The sequence below is a fragment of the Scheffersomyces spartinae genome, assembly GCF_019049425.1.
Source record: "Scheffersomyces spartinae strain ARV_011 chromosome Unknown scaffold_3, whole genome shotgun sequence".
NCBI classification, from domain to species: domain Eukaryota; kingdom Fungi; phylum Ascomycota; class Pichiomycetes; order Serinales; family Debaryomycetaceae; genus Lizanozyma; species Lizanozyma spartinae.
In genome coordinates, this window is record NW_025065050.1 from 156518 (window position 1) to 173216 (window position 16699).

Genomic DNA, 16699 nt, shown 5'->3' on the forward strand with positions numbered 1-16699 from the left:
CCAAAATGGCCAACTTATTATTCGTGTGTTTGAGAGATACTTTTGTAGGGGGATTTGGTACTATATATTTTACTAATTATCCCTTATGAAAGAATATCATTTACTTGACAATGCTACTCATTTTTCACATCAGAATAGTTTATTCCTGAGTGAAAGAAGACGTTTGCAACCTAGTGAGAACTCGCACACAAATACGTACTCATACAGTTCAAGCCGAGCACGTTTATATAGGTAGTCTTTGATAGCCACTAATAGTCGTAAACTCAAGCTACATACGTGCTTACTTTTCCAAGTATTGTTCTTTTTAGTGTAACTTGTTTTATACGGCCCCAAGTTCTCCTGCACACGACCAATTTACGTGGAAAAAAGTTCCCTGGTCAAAAGTCTAGAGAAAACATAATGAAAATAACAAGATTGACCGTGTCACGATTGTGGTATTTATTTTAGCAGCCGATCCATTTACGAGAACCAGTTTGGGTTATTAAGGGCTCAATTTATTAGAGCATTTACTTAGTCAGTCTACTGTATAGGATGAATAGACAATTTCAAAAGGAGGAGATACAGAAATATGTTCAGAGGTGGCAGCAGTTACGGGAGGAACATGGAGACCAAGCAGTCAATGTGCCCGAGTTTGCTCAGTTGACCAAAGTGATTAAATATATACAGTTCCAATCACAACAACAACAACAACAACAACAGCAGCAGCAGCAGCCACAACAGCAACAACAACAACGCGGTATGAACCCCAATCAAGGTGGGGGAGCCATGAGACCTGGCCAAGGTAATGGAAATCAAATGTTTAACGGTCTGCAACATGATGCCGATCAACAGATGAGAAGAGGGCCAACGAATCAGGACCAGTTCCAACAACAGATGCAACGTAAGCTTCAGCAGCAGCAGCAGCAGCAGCAACAACAACAACAACAACAACAACAATTTCAAAATAGGCCGTTCCAAGCTGATAATGGAGGTCAACAAATGAATACAATTGGAACTCCCGGTCGATCTCTTCCTCCTGGACAAGTGAATCCAAATAGACAAATGCAATTTGGAGGAGTTAATGGCATGGATTCTCAAGGTACCACGTCCAGAAACCCCATGATGACGAAGCCAAACCCCAATACCAATGGCTCAAATACACCTGTTCTTAAGGGTCCTTATTCTAATCAGACGCCCAATCAGAATTTGATGCAACAGAACCCTAGGGGCCAAACAAAGGGTGGTGAATCTCCATTTACAGATGCACAAGGTCAATTATTTAAAGCTCAACTTCAGGGACTTAAACATATATTAAACAAGGGACCAGCAACTGGAAGTGCGTTACCACAAGAAATGTCTGACTTCATTACAAATGAGCAAAGTGTATTCATTCCAAACGGTGCTTATATACCCACATTTGGCAGTCAACAACCTCCTCCACAAGTCCTGAACGCCCCACAGGTTCCAATCCAACAACAGCAACAACAACAACAACAACAACAACAACAACAACAACAACAGCAGCAGCCACCACAGCATAGACAACAACAACAACCACAACCATCATCGCAACAATTTGGTATGCAACAACAACATCCTATGCAACCAAGTCCCCAAGTTCCTAAAGTACCAACAAATATACCTATGAACCGAAATTCTTCCCAACCTTACCCACAGGGTCTTTCTCAGCAAATACAGCAAAATGAAAACAACAACTTGACTCCAATAACTGCGGTTCAACAAGCAAACCCAATTCAACAGGGCCAAATACCTGTGCAAATGTCTAATCGTTCTCTGCAACCCTCACACTCCCCTAGTGATAGACCTGCTGAAACTGTTGAAAGTACTAAGGAAGGGTTTCAACCTGTTCTCCTTCCTCCTAAACCCCCAGTTAACATTAAGGAATTGGTTCCTGAACACAGAAATGATGTCATCCTTTTGCCAGTAAACAAACCAAATGTTCATGTGGATGCATTTGAAGTTCCAACAATTTGTGACCAGGATACTCCAGAAATTCCTTACAACGCCATTTACAGCAGTGGTAATAGAATCAACTTCCCAAGTGTCCAACCAAATGGTATAGATATGGACGATGTTTACACCAACAAAGAAGTATTAATGACATTACAGATTCACCAGGAAATCCAAGCATTAGAAGAGACCATAAGGAGACTTGGTGACGAAGATCCTATTGAAAAGGAGAAGGCTACATTGAGATTAGCCAGACTCAAACTCTTGCCTTATCAAAAGGAAATTAGAGGTAAGCTACTTTCACACTTTTGGTTTGGTCGCTCTCTATTGCCAAACTCCCATCCAAATTTTTTGGCTATATTCAGCACTTTATCTCTTGACAATGTGAACGCCACTCATGAAGTCTATAAGCATCAACTTCACACCTTGATTCAAGCTCAGAACCAAAAGCACAGAATTACAATAGATCGTATATTGTCATGCAGAGATAGGAAAATATCGAAGATGAATGCAAGGTCTGACAGATTAGATAGATTGTCGTCGAAAATCAGTAGTTTCCATAACCAGACAGCTAAAGAAGAGCAGAAGAAGATTGAGAAAATGGCCAAACAACGTTTGCAAGCTTTGAAGCTGAACGATGAAGAAGCATATTTGAAATTGTTAGATCATACTAAGGATACTAGAATTACACATTTGTTGAAGCAAACAAATCAATTCTTGGACTCATTGGCTCATGCTGTTCAATCACAACAAAAGGAAACTCATACAAAGGTTGTTCAAAGTGGAAGATCAGACGGTGATGAAGAGATCACGGAGGAATCAAGAGAGAAATTGGATTACTACAGTGTTGCCCATCGTATTCAGGAAGAAGTTACGAAACAACCATCTATTTTAATTGGTGGTACTTTGAAGGAATATCAAATAAAGGGTTTGCAATGGATGGTCTCTTTGTTTAATAATCATTTGAACGGTATTTTGGCAGATGAAATGGGATTGGGGAAGACCATTCAAACGCTTTCCTTATTGACATATTTAGTGGAAGTGAAGAAAATTCCAGGTCCATTTTTGGTTATTGTCCCTTTGTCTACATTAACCAATTGGAACTTGGAATTTGAGAAATGGGCCCCCTCAGTGAAGAAGATTTCTTACAAGGGAACTCCAAATCAACGTAAAGTATTACAAGCAGACATTAGAAGTGGTAATTTCCAAATTTTGTTGACAACATATGAATACGTTATCAAAGATAAAGCACTTCTTTCAAAAATTAGATGGGTTCATATGATTATTGATGAAGGTCATCGTATGAAGAATGCGAACTCAAAGTTGTCAGAGACTTTGACTCATCATTACCATAGTGATTACAGATTGATTCTTACTGGTACACCACTTCAAAATAATTTGCCAGAATTATGGGCATTGTTGAATTTCGTGTTACCCAAAATTTTCAATTCCGTCAAGTCATTTGATGAGTGGTTTAATACCCCGTTTGCTAATACTGGTGGACAAGATAAGATTGAATTAAGTGAAGAAGAAACTTTATTGGTTATCCGAAGATTGCATAAAGTTTTGAGACCATTCTTGTTGAGAAGATTGAAGAAAGATGTGGAAAAGGACTTACCCAACAAAGTTGAAAAGGTTGTCAAATGTAAAATGTCTGCCCTTCAATCCAAGTTGTACCAACAAATGCTTAATTACAACATGTTATTTGCTGGTGACATGAAGACTGGTGGGCCTTCTCATATTAAGAATGCAAACAATCAAATCATGCAACTTCGTAAGATTTGTAATCACCCATTTGCATATGAAGAAGTGGAATCACTTATTAACCCTAACAGGGAAACAAATGATAATATCTGGAGAGTTTCTGGTAAATTGGAACTTTTGGAAAAGATTTTACCAAAGTTCAAGGCAACTGGACACAGAGTATTAATGTTCTTTCAGATGACCACAATTATGGATATTATGGAGGATTTCTTAAGATTGCGTGGCATGAAATATATGAGATTAGATGGTGGTACCAAGTCCGATGAGAGAAATGATATGTTGAAATTATTCAATGCACCCAATTCAGACATCTTCTGCTTCCTTTTGTCAACTAGAGCTGGTGGTTTGGGGTTGAATCTTCAAACTGCTGATACTGTTATTATTTTTGACACTGATTGGAATCCACATCAAGATTTACAAGCTCAGGATAGAGCACATCGTATTGGCCAAAAGAATGAGGTTAGAATTTTAAGGTTGATTACTGATGACTCTGTTGAAGAAATGATTTTAGAACGTGCTCATGCTAAGCTTGATATTGATGGTAAGGTTATCCAGGCAGGTAAATTTGACAATAAGTCCACCTCAGAAGAACAAGAAGCGATGTTGAGGGCTTTGATTGAAAAGGAAGAAGAAAGGAGACAAAAGGGTTCCAACGAAGATGATGAAGAGTTAGATGATGATGAAATGAATCAAATTATTGCTAGAAATGATGACGAAATCGTTGTTTTCAGAAAGATGGATGAAGAGAGAATAGCTGCCATGAAGAAAGCTCCATATTCCACGAGATTATTCTCTGAAGATGAATTACCCGAAGTTTACAAAAAGGACCCAGAAACGTTTATCAAAAAGGATGAAGTCAATTCTGCAGATTATGGTAGAGGTGCTAGAGAAAGGAAGGTCACTACATATGATGATAATTTATCTGAAGAACAATGGTTAAAGCAAATTGATGGATATGTTAGTGAAGATAATTTTGAGGATCCAGATGTCAAGCCCAAACGTGGTAGAGGAAGACCTCGCGGAAGACCAAAGAAGGTTTTAAATGTTGTTGCTGCTCCAGAATCAGCCCCCGATGTCAATGATACACTTGATGAAGCATCTCAACAGGTTAAACGTGCTGGTGAAGAAAGAGAAGAAGATTTGAAGAGAGCCAAATCAGCCACTCCTACTATCGGTAGTAGCGTCACACGTCGTGCAATTGTTTCTCGTACCCGTGGTAGGGCCAAAGCACCTAGAGGAGGAGGACGTGGTAAACGGGGCAGGAGTCTTTTGACTAGAACAGTCCCCTCTGTGGATCCTTTACTGCCAGAAGAACGTACGCTTTTACAGGACAAAATGAACACCATTTTCAGTTTGGTAATGGATTATGAAAATGATGAAGGGCGGAGATTGAGTGATATGTTTTTGATCAAGCCATCAAGAAAGATGTATCCCGACTATTATGTTTTAATTAAGAATCCCATTGCCTTGGATACTTTGAAGAAGAGAATAAATAACAAGAGCTACACCAGTATGAGGGATTTCTTGGAGGATTTACATTTAATGTCAAGCAATGCTAAAATCTATAACGAAGAAGGATCCATAGTTTATCGAGATGCTGCTGTTCTTGAGAGTCTTGCATTAGACAAGTTCCGGGAACTCAGTTTCGACATAGGGATTGATGAAGTGAACAAGATTCTTGATTTCCAAGAGTTTGACCAATTACATAATCTCAAGCCTTTAGCAGCAGTGGGCAACTTGGCCATTAAGAAGCCTATTGATGTTGTGGTACTGAATAATATGGAAATTGAAGGCAGTGGACCTCCAACTGTTGATACCAATATGGAAGAAGATACAGATACCTTCAAAGGAGGATCCCGGGATGAAGAATCTGGAGTCGATTTGAATGCCTTAGACTCCGGTGTTCCTGATAGTGGCATAGATACCGGAATTGAAACCGGAGTTGATTTGATTGAAAACAGTCCCTTTGACATGTACACTGGACTTGGAGACTCTGACACACCATTTGACATGAACAACACCTGATGATAGAATAAGTATGTATAATTGTAATATCATAATGACTATACTATGGAACGTATTGTGGTAACTCTTCATCAACATGTTGATTATTTATAGCGTCGTTGATGACGGTATTAAAGATCAGAACAAAGTCAAACACGCCGCCATCGTTGAACTTGATATTTCCCTCATACCAACTATTAGGTAAAAAGCCACCACTTATACCTTGGGCTGAATAAAAGAGAAACTTCCAATAGTTTGCCCCAAACCACGGAGACACCAATTCATGACTAAACTGTAATTGTGAAGCCACAGCCAAATCCATCAGGAAAGTATCGATATCTCCCTTTGATCTGGTGATGTATATGAGTCTCAAGTTAGTTAAATAGATGTACCCATCCGAAGCTGTTATGGAGATATCTCTAGAGGATTGTTTTGTCAGTTTAATCCCCAAGTTTTGTCTATCCGTTCTGGAGAAGAACTTGACGGTTTCCCCCGTTGCTAGATCAAAGGGAAGAGCGTTTGCACTTCCTAGAAGATCTTGATATTTGTTCTTGAGGTTTACTCTGTTGATGGACATTGTGGTGGTTGGTGATAATGAGCATTGATAAAGCGCATTGACATTTGAGAAAATGCGATGACTTTATATAAAAGGCAAGTACACTGGAGTGGATTATATACTATTACGCTGCTACAGCTTTTACTGTTACACCCACTATGTCTGTTAGGTCACTAAATCCAGCACTATTGAGCCATTTTAATTCATATGGTCTTGTTAAGTTCACCCAAGGATTCAAAAATGTTATGCAACCGGTGATACTTCAAAAGATCATAGATAAACTAGACCTCAAGTCCAAATACCCGGAATCTTCGTCAATGGATATAATAGACATCTTCCCCGGGTACGGGATCTTTTCAAGCATGATCAACTATGAACTCAAACCTAAACATCATCTACTTATAGAGGGCAATAAAGATAGTGCCGCTATGTGGAAAGAACGAATTAGTCATTTAGAGAATAAATCGTTCAATTCTGAACACTTTGAAGTGGTTAATAAAAGTGGGTATTCCTGGACGACTTATGATGATTTAACTAAAGAGAAAATCATAAATCCCACATTTCAATCATTTGATAAACCTCATGATCAATTGCTTATAGTGGGGAATCTCACATCTAACTTTGGTGAATCTCTTTTCACCCAATGGGTCATGTGTTCCTACTATAGGAATTGGCTTCATAAATATGGGAAAGTAAGAATGCTTGTTTTGATACCTCAAGAATCTGCTAGTAAGTTCATCACCATGTCTGGTTACTCCAAAAGGAATAAATCTGCTTGCAAGTTAGAGATCCTTACAAATACCAAGTTAATTGCCATTACAGAACATAAAGATAGATCTAAACCTCAAGGGGCGTCTTATGACCCTCGAGTGTTAATCAGAGATCAACCTCTTATCCTACCTAATAGTAGTGTTATACCAAGTGGGGGGCAAGTAGCCTTGGTGGAAGTCGTACCCAAGAACATTCCAGAGCTAGACATGGCTCTATTGGAATACATCATTCAATTGTTCATGTATAAATCAACCATGCCTGTTGACTATATGCTTGAATATATATCTCCCGGTGCTCGAGAACAATTGGGCCCCAAGCTTCCTGCTCACTTGCGAACAAAACAAGTTAAACTATTGACGGGTGAAGATTACTTGGAGATTTACAATGTCTTCAACGCCTGGCCGTTTAAACCTACATTGCAAGAAACCATGGGGATTACCCTTGAAGATACCAGAGAATTATAGAATTAAGTAGTAACAAACTCGTGTACATATATAAACTATTGATCTATATCTTTGTTGATCTAATCTATATATTTTATCGGATCTCTTGCTGCCAGGTATTCCTTCTGATCGACCTCTCGTTTTCAGGTCCTATTCGAGCAGCACCTCCCAATACAGGCGCGGATCTAACCAGTATGAAGACTTCATTATTCCCACGAGTTGGTAAAGGTCTCAGAGTTTGCACCAGGTGAGTAAGTGGTGTAGCCATAGTTCTGGATGGACTTCCCTCTGAGGAATTAGAAACAACATTTAGTGCTGTTTCCAAAATATTACACTCCAAAGAGTCTGAATATTTGCTACTCGAAGGACTGGCTACGGGGAGTACAGATAACGCCAACTTCTCCTCGTTAACTTGTTTATCCTCTTCGTCATAGACACCCCTCCCATTGACTTTGTTCCGATAGAATGTGTAAACCATTCTGGATTTCACGTAGCATAGCGTCATAACAGTTCCTCCTATTACAAGTTCCAACACACCAACGAGATATTGAAGGAGATTATATTCAATAAATACAGGCTCATTGTGTAAGGAAGCAGTGATGATAAGGGTCAATACAAAGACCATTAATGTGAAACATGAGATCAAAGTCATAGAGAAGGTTAAGTAAACCATCTTATGATGATAATGAATAACATATGAAATCATAGTAGAAATAATCAACATCCATTCACTTATTTGAATCCCTAGGAAACAAATTTTAACAATGTAAATGTATTTGGGCCAGCTCCCAAGTCCCTTCAAGGACTCTGGGATCTCTGTGGATTGCAGTAGTGAGAATATGTATTCATTGATGAATGCTGCAGCGTTGGGTTCAATGGAGGGTGCGAAATGATACATGCTTCCCTCTTCAAGGACTCGGGAAAAGGTAAAGTATTCCATTGATGAATTGGAGTGGATTAACTGTTTCAGAATGACGTTCTTCGTTGCTTCTTGGTATACGACCAGGATCTTATCAGGAGACCATTCAATTGTGGGGACAATTGTTAAAGTTAACAGAGGGAGATTCTCACGTAAGGCTTGTTCTTCGTTTAGAAAGAACAGTTCTAATTGGTTCTTCAATTTGGTGTTAAGAACCACCCGATCATCATTTTGATTAACCAATACTGGCAAAATATCAATAGAGGGGAATTCATGTTTCAAAGTATTCAAGTATCCATAGTTTGCAATTGAACTCACTAATACTAGCAATATCACGGTCAACACCTGAGACATTTGGAAATGAACAACCTCACTTAATGTTGGTGTTGGTTCAAGATCTCTTTTATCATCTGAATCAACGTCCATCATTAATGTATTTATTTATTTATTTATTTATTTATTTATTTATTCATTTAACTAATTATTTATTTAATTGACGCCCATAACCATTGTATATTTTCTATACGAATGTGAGTATTTATATGTTTATTTTTCGCAGCCAAAAAGTTCTGTTGCTGTACGGGGACGTTAATCACGATCAGGTAAATTGGAGAATAACTCAACCAATTTGGTGCTATCAAAAGTATAATCATTTTTAGAACCAAAATAAGAAGCATTGGGTAAAATACGAAGTAAATTGGTTATATTCTTTCCTATAGGGTTGTACTGTTCCACGTCATCAATATGATCATCATACGTAGTACTACCATTACCATTTGATGAGAACCCTTGGTGTCCCCCCAAATTAACGTTACTCATGATATTATTAGTATTACCACCATTTGAGCCTTTATTAGATCTTTGCTTCTTTTTAGGGCGTTTATCATCATCGTCATCTTCATATTCATCGTTCTCTCTTTCTCGTACCCCAAGGTCCATTTCTTTAATTAAGTCTCTCAGTCCAAGAAGATACCGATTAGTAAATAAATCTATGGCATCATCTTCGGGGAAAAGAGTTTCATATTTGGAAATAAGAGTTTTCGCCAAATCAAGAGAAAGATATGAAAAGGCATAATCTATATAGCACTTGAAGATTTTCCGAAGTTGAGTTTTTAAAAGTTCAATTTTCCTAGTTATTTTCCCCTTCTCATATTCATTAAGCGAAGGTTTATCTCTTTCCTCGTTAAGTAAACTGATTTCTTTCAGAATATTGGTATCTGAAGTTTGTACAAGGTTTCTGATATTATCAACATCACAATGAGAAATTAAATACTTCAAATTTTGTAATAAGAAATCTCCATTAGTACCAAAAAGTCTTAAACCAAGCTCAAAAACCTTTTGCGCGGTTCTCTTATTACCAGAATAATGTTCCAATAATGCAGATTGAACATATAATTCATGTCCAACAGTAGTATCTTGTCTAGCCTCTTTGAATATCATACGCCATTTATTTAATTCTTGTATTCTTTTGGATGCCAACATTAGCTTAATATAAACTAATGTTTTCGATTTGATGATGTCTTGAGCTTGGGTTTCTAGTTTATCAAGTTCTTGCGTTTGACTTTGAGAATATTGTGATACAGTTTGCTGTTGAGGTGTTTCTGAGTCATCAAGTGAACCAATATTGTTGTTGGTTTCTAAGGTACTCCTTGTGCCCTTGATAGTATCAATAGATTGATTCAAACGATCCAACTTTTGATTTAGACGTTGAACCAAATCTGTATATACGTTCTTTATTTCATTGAAACTATCTTCAGTTTCATTCCCACTAATTATAGTCTCCTTTTCTTTATTATTATTATTATTATTACTTGAATCACCAATATTATTCTCAAGTAATTCACCTAATTGAAATGTTAACAACAAACTCCTGGGACTTAATACTAAGCCATCTCTAATTATGTCGATACATTTACTTGAAGTTGCATCTTCATTTAAGCGAAATAAATAATTGCTATACTTAAACCACACCTCAGGAACAAATGGTAATGACATTGTACATTGTTGGTAGACATATTCTACTCGTTGAGATAATATCTTATCATCTTTGATTTCCAATTGATTCCCCTTTTCAAATTCAAGCCAACTCATCCATAAGGAAAGTTGATGTTGAACAACTTCATTATTAATATCTCCTGGGATAATTTCTCTAATTAATCGTCTTCCTGTTATGTTGTTCCATTCGGTATTCCACGATCTTGAGTTCATATAATCTGCAGAATTTTCAGATATAAATCTCCCAGCAGTAGTAGCATTGGTTTCATTTTCCCATCGAGAATATTGAGCCCATACCGTCTCAATATTCTTAGTGGGAATAGAGAAAAACTTCTTGTAAACTTTACGAATAAGGTCGGTCTTTTGTTGCTTTTCCCAGACAGTACCAGGAGTCCAACTCTTTAAGAAATCTAAATAGTCATTCCATAAATCACCAGAGTTCAAATCCATTCCAACCTCTGCAATAGATACATCAAACGCTCGAATGACAATCCCACGGGCATTTTCACCTCCAGTTATCACATCATTCACACGACGTACATAACTAACATATAATCTAAAAAGTTCAACAGTTTTGCATGTTTGTGAGCACATCAAGAATAGCTTTTCCACCTTATCAAATTGACTTCTGTTCAATTGATATTCAATCAAGTTACACCATTGTTTACCATCATACTTGAATATGGCCAAATATTTCTTGAATACTTGCTCAACTTGACTCTCCTTGTCTTTGGATACAACCAATTTGATCAACTTTTGCCATTTCGCATAGTCCAAAGGCTCCTCTTCAAGCTCTTCTTCTAGCTGTCCTATGACATCTAGTGATTTCAACTTGTCGCTAGCAGATGACGACATGAACAGATAGATGGATAGATGGATGGATGGATGGATGGATCTAGTTTAAGATGAAAAACGGATATATATTGGTGGACATATCCAAGTGATGGTTCAATTTGACTTCCATTTGGGTACCGAAAAAATCATCGCTATCACGTGACATACGAGTTCCTCACTAATTGTATAATGCGCCTGAAAAGACCTACCTAACACACCTGCTTACATTAGTATCACTAAATTGAAGCACTTCGAGCCCATGAAATTACATATATGGGGCCAGGGGATAGAGCCCTCTGTCATTAGTCCAGAATGCATTGCTTCAGCGTGGTTAATATGCCAAGTGTTGGATTCCACGGAGTTCCAGATAGTAACTTCAAATAACACTAACATTTCAGACATTGGTAAACTCCCAGTTCTTATAACAAAAGATGATGGTAAGCTCAATGGTTATGAAGATATAGCAAATTATTTACTTAAAGGTGATAACTTGAAAGGGAAAATTATAAAGGCAGAAGATCAAGTTTTAGATTTTACATTGATGCATTTTCTTCAAACACGCTTTGATGCTCTTAATAAGTATAATTTGTATGGGGATACAAAGAATTATGAAATTTATACAAGAAAACTATACCCCAAATTTTTGCCATTCCCAATGATATATAACCAACCTTCCAAACTTCATACTGAGGCGTTGGAACAAGCTCAACTTTTTGGACTTGGATCTAAGAGCCTGGGATTCTTAGGATTCTTGGGACTTGCCAAAACCTCAGATGAGATCATACCAGATACAGAGTATATTAATTCTTCGCAAGATAATGATGAAGAAGAAGAAGATTATGATCATGATGACGGAAAGGAACAGAAGCCCATAAGTTCCTTGCACGAAGCACAATTGATTCAGAAATCGAAGAAGAAGGCCTTATTAAAGGAAACAAGAACATCAATAAAATGCATGAATCTTTTAGGGAAGTACTTGGGTCAATTGACAATCTTATCCGAGAAAAATGAATTTAAATTTGGTACCTCAGAGCGTATAACCCCATCTGAGCTCCTATTCCTTGCCTATATGTATGCTCTTACATATGACGGGCTTCCAAACAGATTTCTTTTCCAATACTTGAGCACTCAAAAGAAACATATTTTGGATTCTGTTAAAGTACCAATACAAGATTTCCAAAAGAATATGGAATTTAGCACCTTTACACAACCAAGTTCCAGTGAGAGCCCTTCACTTTGGAATGAAATCCTATATCAATTCAATAAGTTAACCTATTAAGTTTATTTCCATGGCGTGTTACCCGGACACAGTTGAGAAATTATTCATTGAGCTGATTAGAAGGAAAATTTTCAGTACAATTATATTGAGTGTAATTGTTTTCTTTTATCAACCATTAATAAGTAATAAACATCATTATATAAGTCTTTTATTATTGTAGTCACATTTGTTTGTGTGGTTATTATTGGCAAATTAGCATAGTTTCATTCTATACTTGACACATGTATTTAATGATGGAATTTTTTCACTTGCCATATATGGAACTCTTGGTTCATACTTGTTGTGGCATCTTATAAGCTCCTATAGAGTTGTAAGTACTTTCCTGTCACCTTAAGCGAACCCACATATATAGTATTATACATTTATTTAATGTAGAAGCGATGTAATGGGGTCAAAATGCCAGTCACTCATTGGCTTCCCATGGGCTCTTCCTTCTTATTGTATGGCTATGTATGCAACAAATCGCGCACCACAATGAAATAAAATTGATCTCTGGAGTACATAATCAAAATTCACCGGCGTACTCCTCCCATCAAACCATAGCATCTTTTGTGTTGGGTTCATCTCGAACGAAAGGACGAACCACTGGAGTCAAGCTACTTGCATATATACAAGATGTTGTTGACGAAGTGTCTTGTGGCCATTGCGTTGGCTTTACAATCTGTTTCTGCTTCTACTGTTCTTGTAACAGAACAAAAGGAACCGACTGTAACACCCATGGCAGCAGTCAATAGTCTCGAGAAGAGAAAACAGAAGGATGTCATAATCAACAAGGAATATGCCAAACAACAAGAGGAACAGGCTAACAGAGAAGCTGGCATCTCCAATACGGAAGAAACTCCTACGCCTTGGGTTAGAACCATTTCTGAAACTATAAAAGTTGTTGTTACTCCAACGGTAATCGCGGGAGTGACTTTTGATGCTAAACCTCCTAAAACCACCAATGGATTGGAACCTTGGGTATCATTGAAAAAGGATGGTAGTCCTAAGACCATTAAACCTAAGAATAATGGTGGAGTCATTAAAAATGGGTATCCAACTTATGGAACTTATTTTGCTACTCCTACAACAATTACTCACAAGAAGGAAGACATCAAACAAGACGATTCAAATAAAGAAGAGGATTTCAGTGAGATCCAGTACATTGATGAAGATCCTACATATCATGAGTTGAATCCATTGATTAGATGTACTCCTAAGCTTTATTATAAGAAGGGTGCAGCTAAGAATGTTTTATCTGAACCCTTTTGTTTCCCTCACGATAACCAACGTTGGGTTTCTGGTAAGGAATATTTTGTTCTGTGGTATTCTAAATACTTTTCTGATGATGTTAAGAAGGTTAGACTTCATTTAAACTTTGTTAAAGAAAAGGCAAAGAATAGGGTTTTGAAAAGAGAAGATTCATTTGAGAATGACGATAATTCGGATTTTACTATTGAACTTGCAAAGCGTTCCAAGGTAATTGAACAAGGTGGTCGGATCCAAGGTGACTCGTTTTATTCTTCAGAATGGATTGATAATGTGAAGGGGTTCCATCATATTTATATTGATGAAGAATGGATGAGTAAATCTACTGATTTTTATAGAAAGGTATTGGTTTCTATCCAACCAGATAACGTTGAAGATGATGAGCATAACCATTACGAAAACTTTTTCGTTGTTCAAATGGCTAAGAAAGCACATGTTGGTAAGGGACATATGGAAGACTTAAAGGCTCTAGAAAAGAAATGGAGAGCTGAAGGTGTTGAGATTGAAGATGACGAAGATCATTTTGAAAAGTATTATGTTATGATGTTATTACCCACAATTGTTTGTGTGATAGCACTTGCCATGTATTTATTTGTTCAATTCAACAACAGAGATCTTGATCTTTCATTTTTACGGTCCAAACGGAAGAGAGCTGCTGGTTCCAAAACCACACATAAAATGCTTCATTTGAACTATCAAAAACACCCAGGTTCCAGTGCCTTACCACAATACAAATCAGATGTGGTCAAAAATGATTAACAACATAAGGAATCATAGTAAAGTATTTAGAATTATATTATCAAAAGCAACATTTTTCGCAGTAAGAATCAATATAACCATCAGGGTTTTTTGTGCACGAGGACTCGGCAAAGTTAAACCCATGAAATTTCAAATCAAATAAACTTAAGGAAAAGTTCATGTCAACACAGATAGAGCTTCTTCTTATTTGAGTGAGTGACTAAGTGATTCATACACGTTTATCTGTTGAAGGGTTTGTCAATCCATAAGTGAAAGATGATCAGTGAACTTTCGCAAGCATGGGGTCTTATCTCCTTAAACTCTATCCTTTGTATCTTGGGAACTTTGGTTCTCTTTTTAGATGATCTTTATCATCTATTGATGCCTCTGTTTATCACTAGAAGATACCCCTTTGAGATTAAGGAGAACTACAGCTTATTGAACGGGACCATGTCGTTCAGTAGTGGTTGCTTATTATTCACATCGCTTTATAAGCTACTTCCTGAAGCCATGGAATATTTCAAAATATCAAAGAATCCTACTACTCCTGATATTCAGCCAGACCAAATAAATGGAGAACAGAAAATGAACTTGTATCTTACTGCGTGTTATGCTATAGGGGTACTTATCTCTGTATCTTTCAATGCTATATTACATTTGATTACTAGTGAATCAGTAGTTCATTGTTCTCATGATGGTGGCGAAGATCCACATCAAAATTATGGTCATAGCCATAGCCATACAGCAGAAGAAAATCCAGATGTAAACGATGATAACACATTCTCCCATCGCAATTCAACTTCAAGCGAAAGCTACGATGCTATCCATCAAAAGGTTTCTGGAAAGAACGCTAACTCAAATGATTCTTCGGATAGAGCTGAAGATGCTACAGAGCAAACTCCACTTTTAGGGTCGGCGGAAAGTATTAATCGAGTTCCTCGGTCCAAAAAATCAATCATAGATATCCTTACTCATACCACTGGAGATGAAGAGCATCCTTTAGGTGAATGTAGAGGTTATTCTTCACCCGAAGTATGTTTATTGGGTAGTTGCAAAGGGAAGCTTCATTTCTGCGAGATCCCATTACTACAAGGTTCAAATCTGATTCATAATGATTCCATAATCTCTGATGAACACAATCCTCATCATCATACTTGTGTGTGTCATATATCTAGGGCTGATTCCAAGCCGCTTACAGACGGATATGATGTGGTACTGCCTGCCCCTGAACAAGAATTCATAATTCACCCGTATCATTCGCATAATTCAGATCATGTTCATCATAATCATGGTCATAATCATAATCATTTAGAGTCTGGGAGTATGGAAGCTCATGAAAATAGCCATCATCATCATACTACTTCACCCTTCTCCAAATTATTTTCTATTGGGATACAAACAGTTTTTGCTATTACTTTACATAAGTTGCCAGAAGGGTTTGTCACGTACATTACTTCGAAAACTAATCCTGAACTTGGAATTGTTATATTCTTAAGTTTAGCATTTCATAATTTTACTGAAGGGTTTGCTATGTCTATGCCACTATATTATGCCTTTGAAGCAAATAGTTCACGATTCACAGCCAAAGTTAAAGCTGCTACCATTAGTGGAGTTTTAGGAGCATTATCTCAGCCATTGGGGGCATTTATTGGCTTACTTTTCCTTAGAGCCAATAGTAGCATTGATTTCTCTAAACTTAACCTTGTTTTTGGAACTACATTAGCCATTACGAGTGGGTTCTTGACGGTTATTGCTCTTTCCATGTATGGAGCAGCAGTATCTTTTGGAGGAAATCTGGCATTTACCATGACTTGGGCTTTAGTAGGTATAATTACTATTGGTATATCCAGTGCTTTCGGTGCAGACTAAGTGTGTATGTGTGTGTAATGATCAATATATGCAAATAATAAGTGCTATCGTAGGCCGTTGGTTGTGGTGACCTTCAGTTGACATAGATCTTGGTGAATGCATATAACATCTAAAGTTGTGTATACACAAATGGAATGATCTGGTAGTAATTTTTGATGATTGCCGCAAGTCGGTTTACACACTAAGATTGTCAACAAATTATCTAATAATTTTTTTTGAGGGAACGACCCTCCATGGCAAAATTTATAGCGGTCAGAGTTAATTATCGTTAGTGATAAGACTACGATTATATAATAAAAAAGCGTTTAACAGAGGCCACCAAAGTTGAA

At 37.3% G+C, this 16699-nt stretch overlaps 8 protein-coding genes across 8 annotated transcripts; 5 read left to right on the forward strand and 3 right to left on the reverse strand.

Moving 5' to 3' along the window:
• Positions 1-5: 5 nt before the first annotated feature.
• Positions 6-5739, forward strand: SNF2 (SWI/SNF catalytic subunit; the record flags this gene model as incomplete). Its single annotated transcript, XM_043193945.1, has 2 exons — positions 6-23; positions 577-5739. 2 exons carry the CDS (start codon positions 6-8, stop codon positions 5737-5739), a joined length of 5181 nt encoding a protein of 1726 aa, XP_043050997.1.
• Positions 5740-5782: 43 nt separating this feature from the next.
• KQ657_003215 (uncharacterized protein) lies at positions 5783-6295 on the reverse strand (the record flags this gene model as incomplete). Its single annotated transcript, XM_043193946.1, has 1 exon — positions 5783-6295. The coding sequence occupies one exon, from the start codon at positions 6293-6295 to the stop codon at positions 5783-5785; it is 513 nt and encodes a 170-aa protein (XP_043050998.1).
• Positions 6296-6432: 137 nt separating this feature from the next.
• Positions 6433-7509, forward strand: MTF1 (RNA polymerase specificity factor; the record flags this gene model as incomplete). The annotated part of the gene is made up of 1 exon (XM_043193947.1): positions 6433-7509. The coding sequence occupies one exon, from the start codon at positions 6433-6435 to the stop codon at positions 7507-7509; it is 1077 nt and encodes a 358-aa protein (XP_043050999.1).
• A 73-nt stretch (positions 7510-7582) lies between these two features.
• KQ657_003217 (uncharacterized protein) lies at positions 7583-8833 on the reverse strand (the record flags this gene model as incomplete). The annotated part of the gene is made up of 1 exon (XM_043193948.1): positions 7583-8833. One exon carries the CDS (start codon positions 8831-8833, stop codon positions 7583-7585), a length of 1251 nt encoding a protein of 416 aa, XP_043051000.1.
• A 162-nt stretch (positions 8834-8995) lies between these two features.
• On the reverse strand, positions 8996-11257 carry RNA14 (cleavage polyadenylation factor subunit; the record flags this gene model as incomplete). Its single annotated transcript, XM_043193949.1, has 1 exon — positions 8996-11257. The coding sequence occupies one exon, from the start codon at positions 11255-11257 to the stop codon at positions 8996-8998; it is 2262 nt and encodes a 753-aa protein (XP_043051001.1).
• A 238-nt stretch (positions 11258-11495) lies between these two features.
• SAM37 (SAM complex subunit) lies at positions 11496-12515 on the forward strand (the record flags this gene model as incomplete). Its single annotated transcript, XM_043193950.1, has 1 exon — positions 11496-12515. One exon carries the CDS (start codon positions 11496-11498, stop codon positions 12513-12515), a length of 1020 nt encoding a protein of 339 aa, XP_043051002.1.
• A 615-nt stretch (positions 12516-13130) lies between these two features.
• Positions 13131-14522, forward strand: KQ657_003220 (uncharacterized protein; the record flags this gene model as incomplete). Its single annotated transcript, XM_043193951.1, has 1 exon — positions 13131-14522. The coding sequence occupies one exon, from the start codon at positions 13131-13133 to the stop codon at positions 14520-14522; it is 1392 nt and encodes a 463-aa protein (XP_043051003.1).
• A 255-nt stretch (positions 14523-14777) lies between these two features.
• Positions 14778-16370, forward strand: KQ657_003221 (Zn(2+) transporter; the record flags this gene model as incomplete). Its single annotated transcript, XM_043193952.1, has 1 exon — positions 14778-16370. The coding sequence occupies one exon, from the start codon at positions 14778-14780 to the stop codon at positions 16368-16370; it is 1593 nt and encodes a 530-aa protein (XP_043051004.1).
• Between the last annotated feature and the right edge of the window lie 329 nt (positions 16371-16699).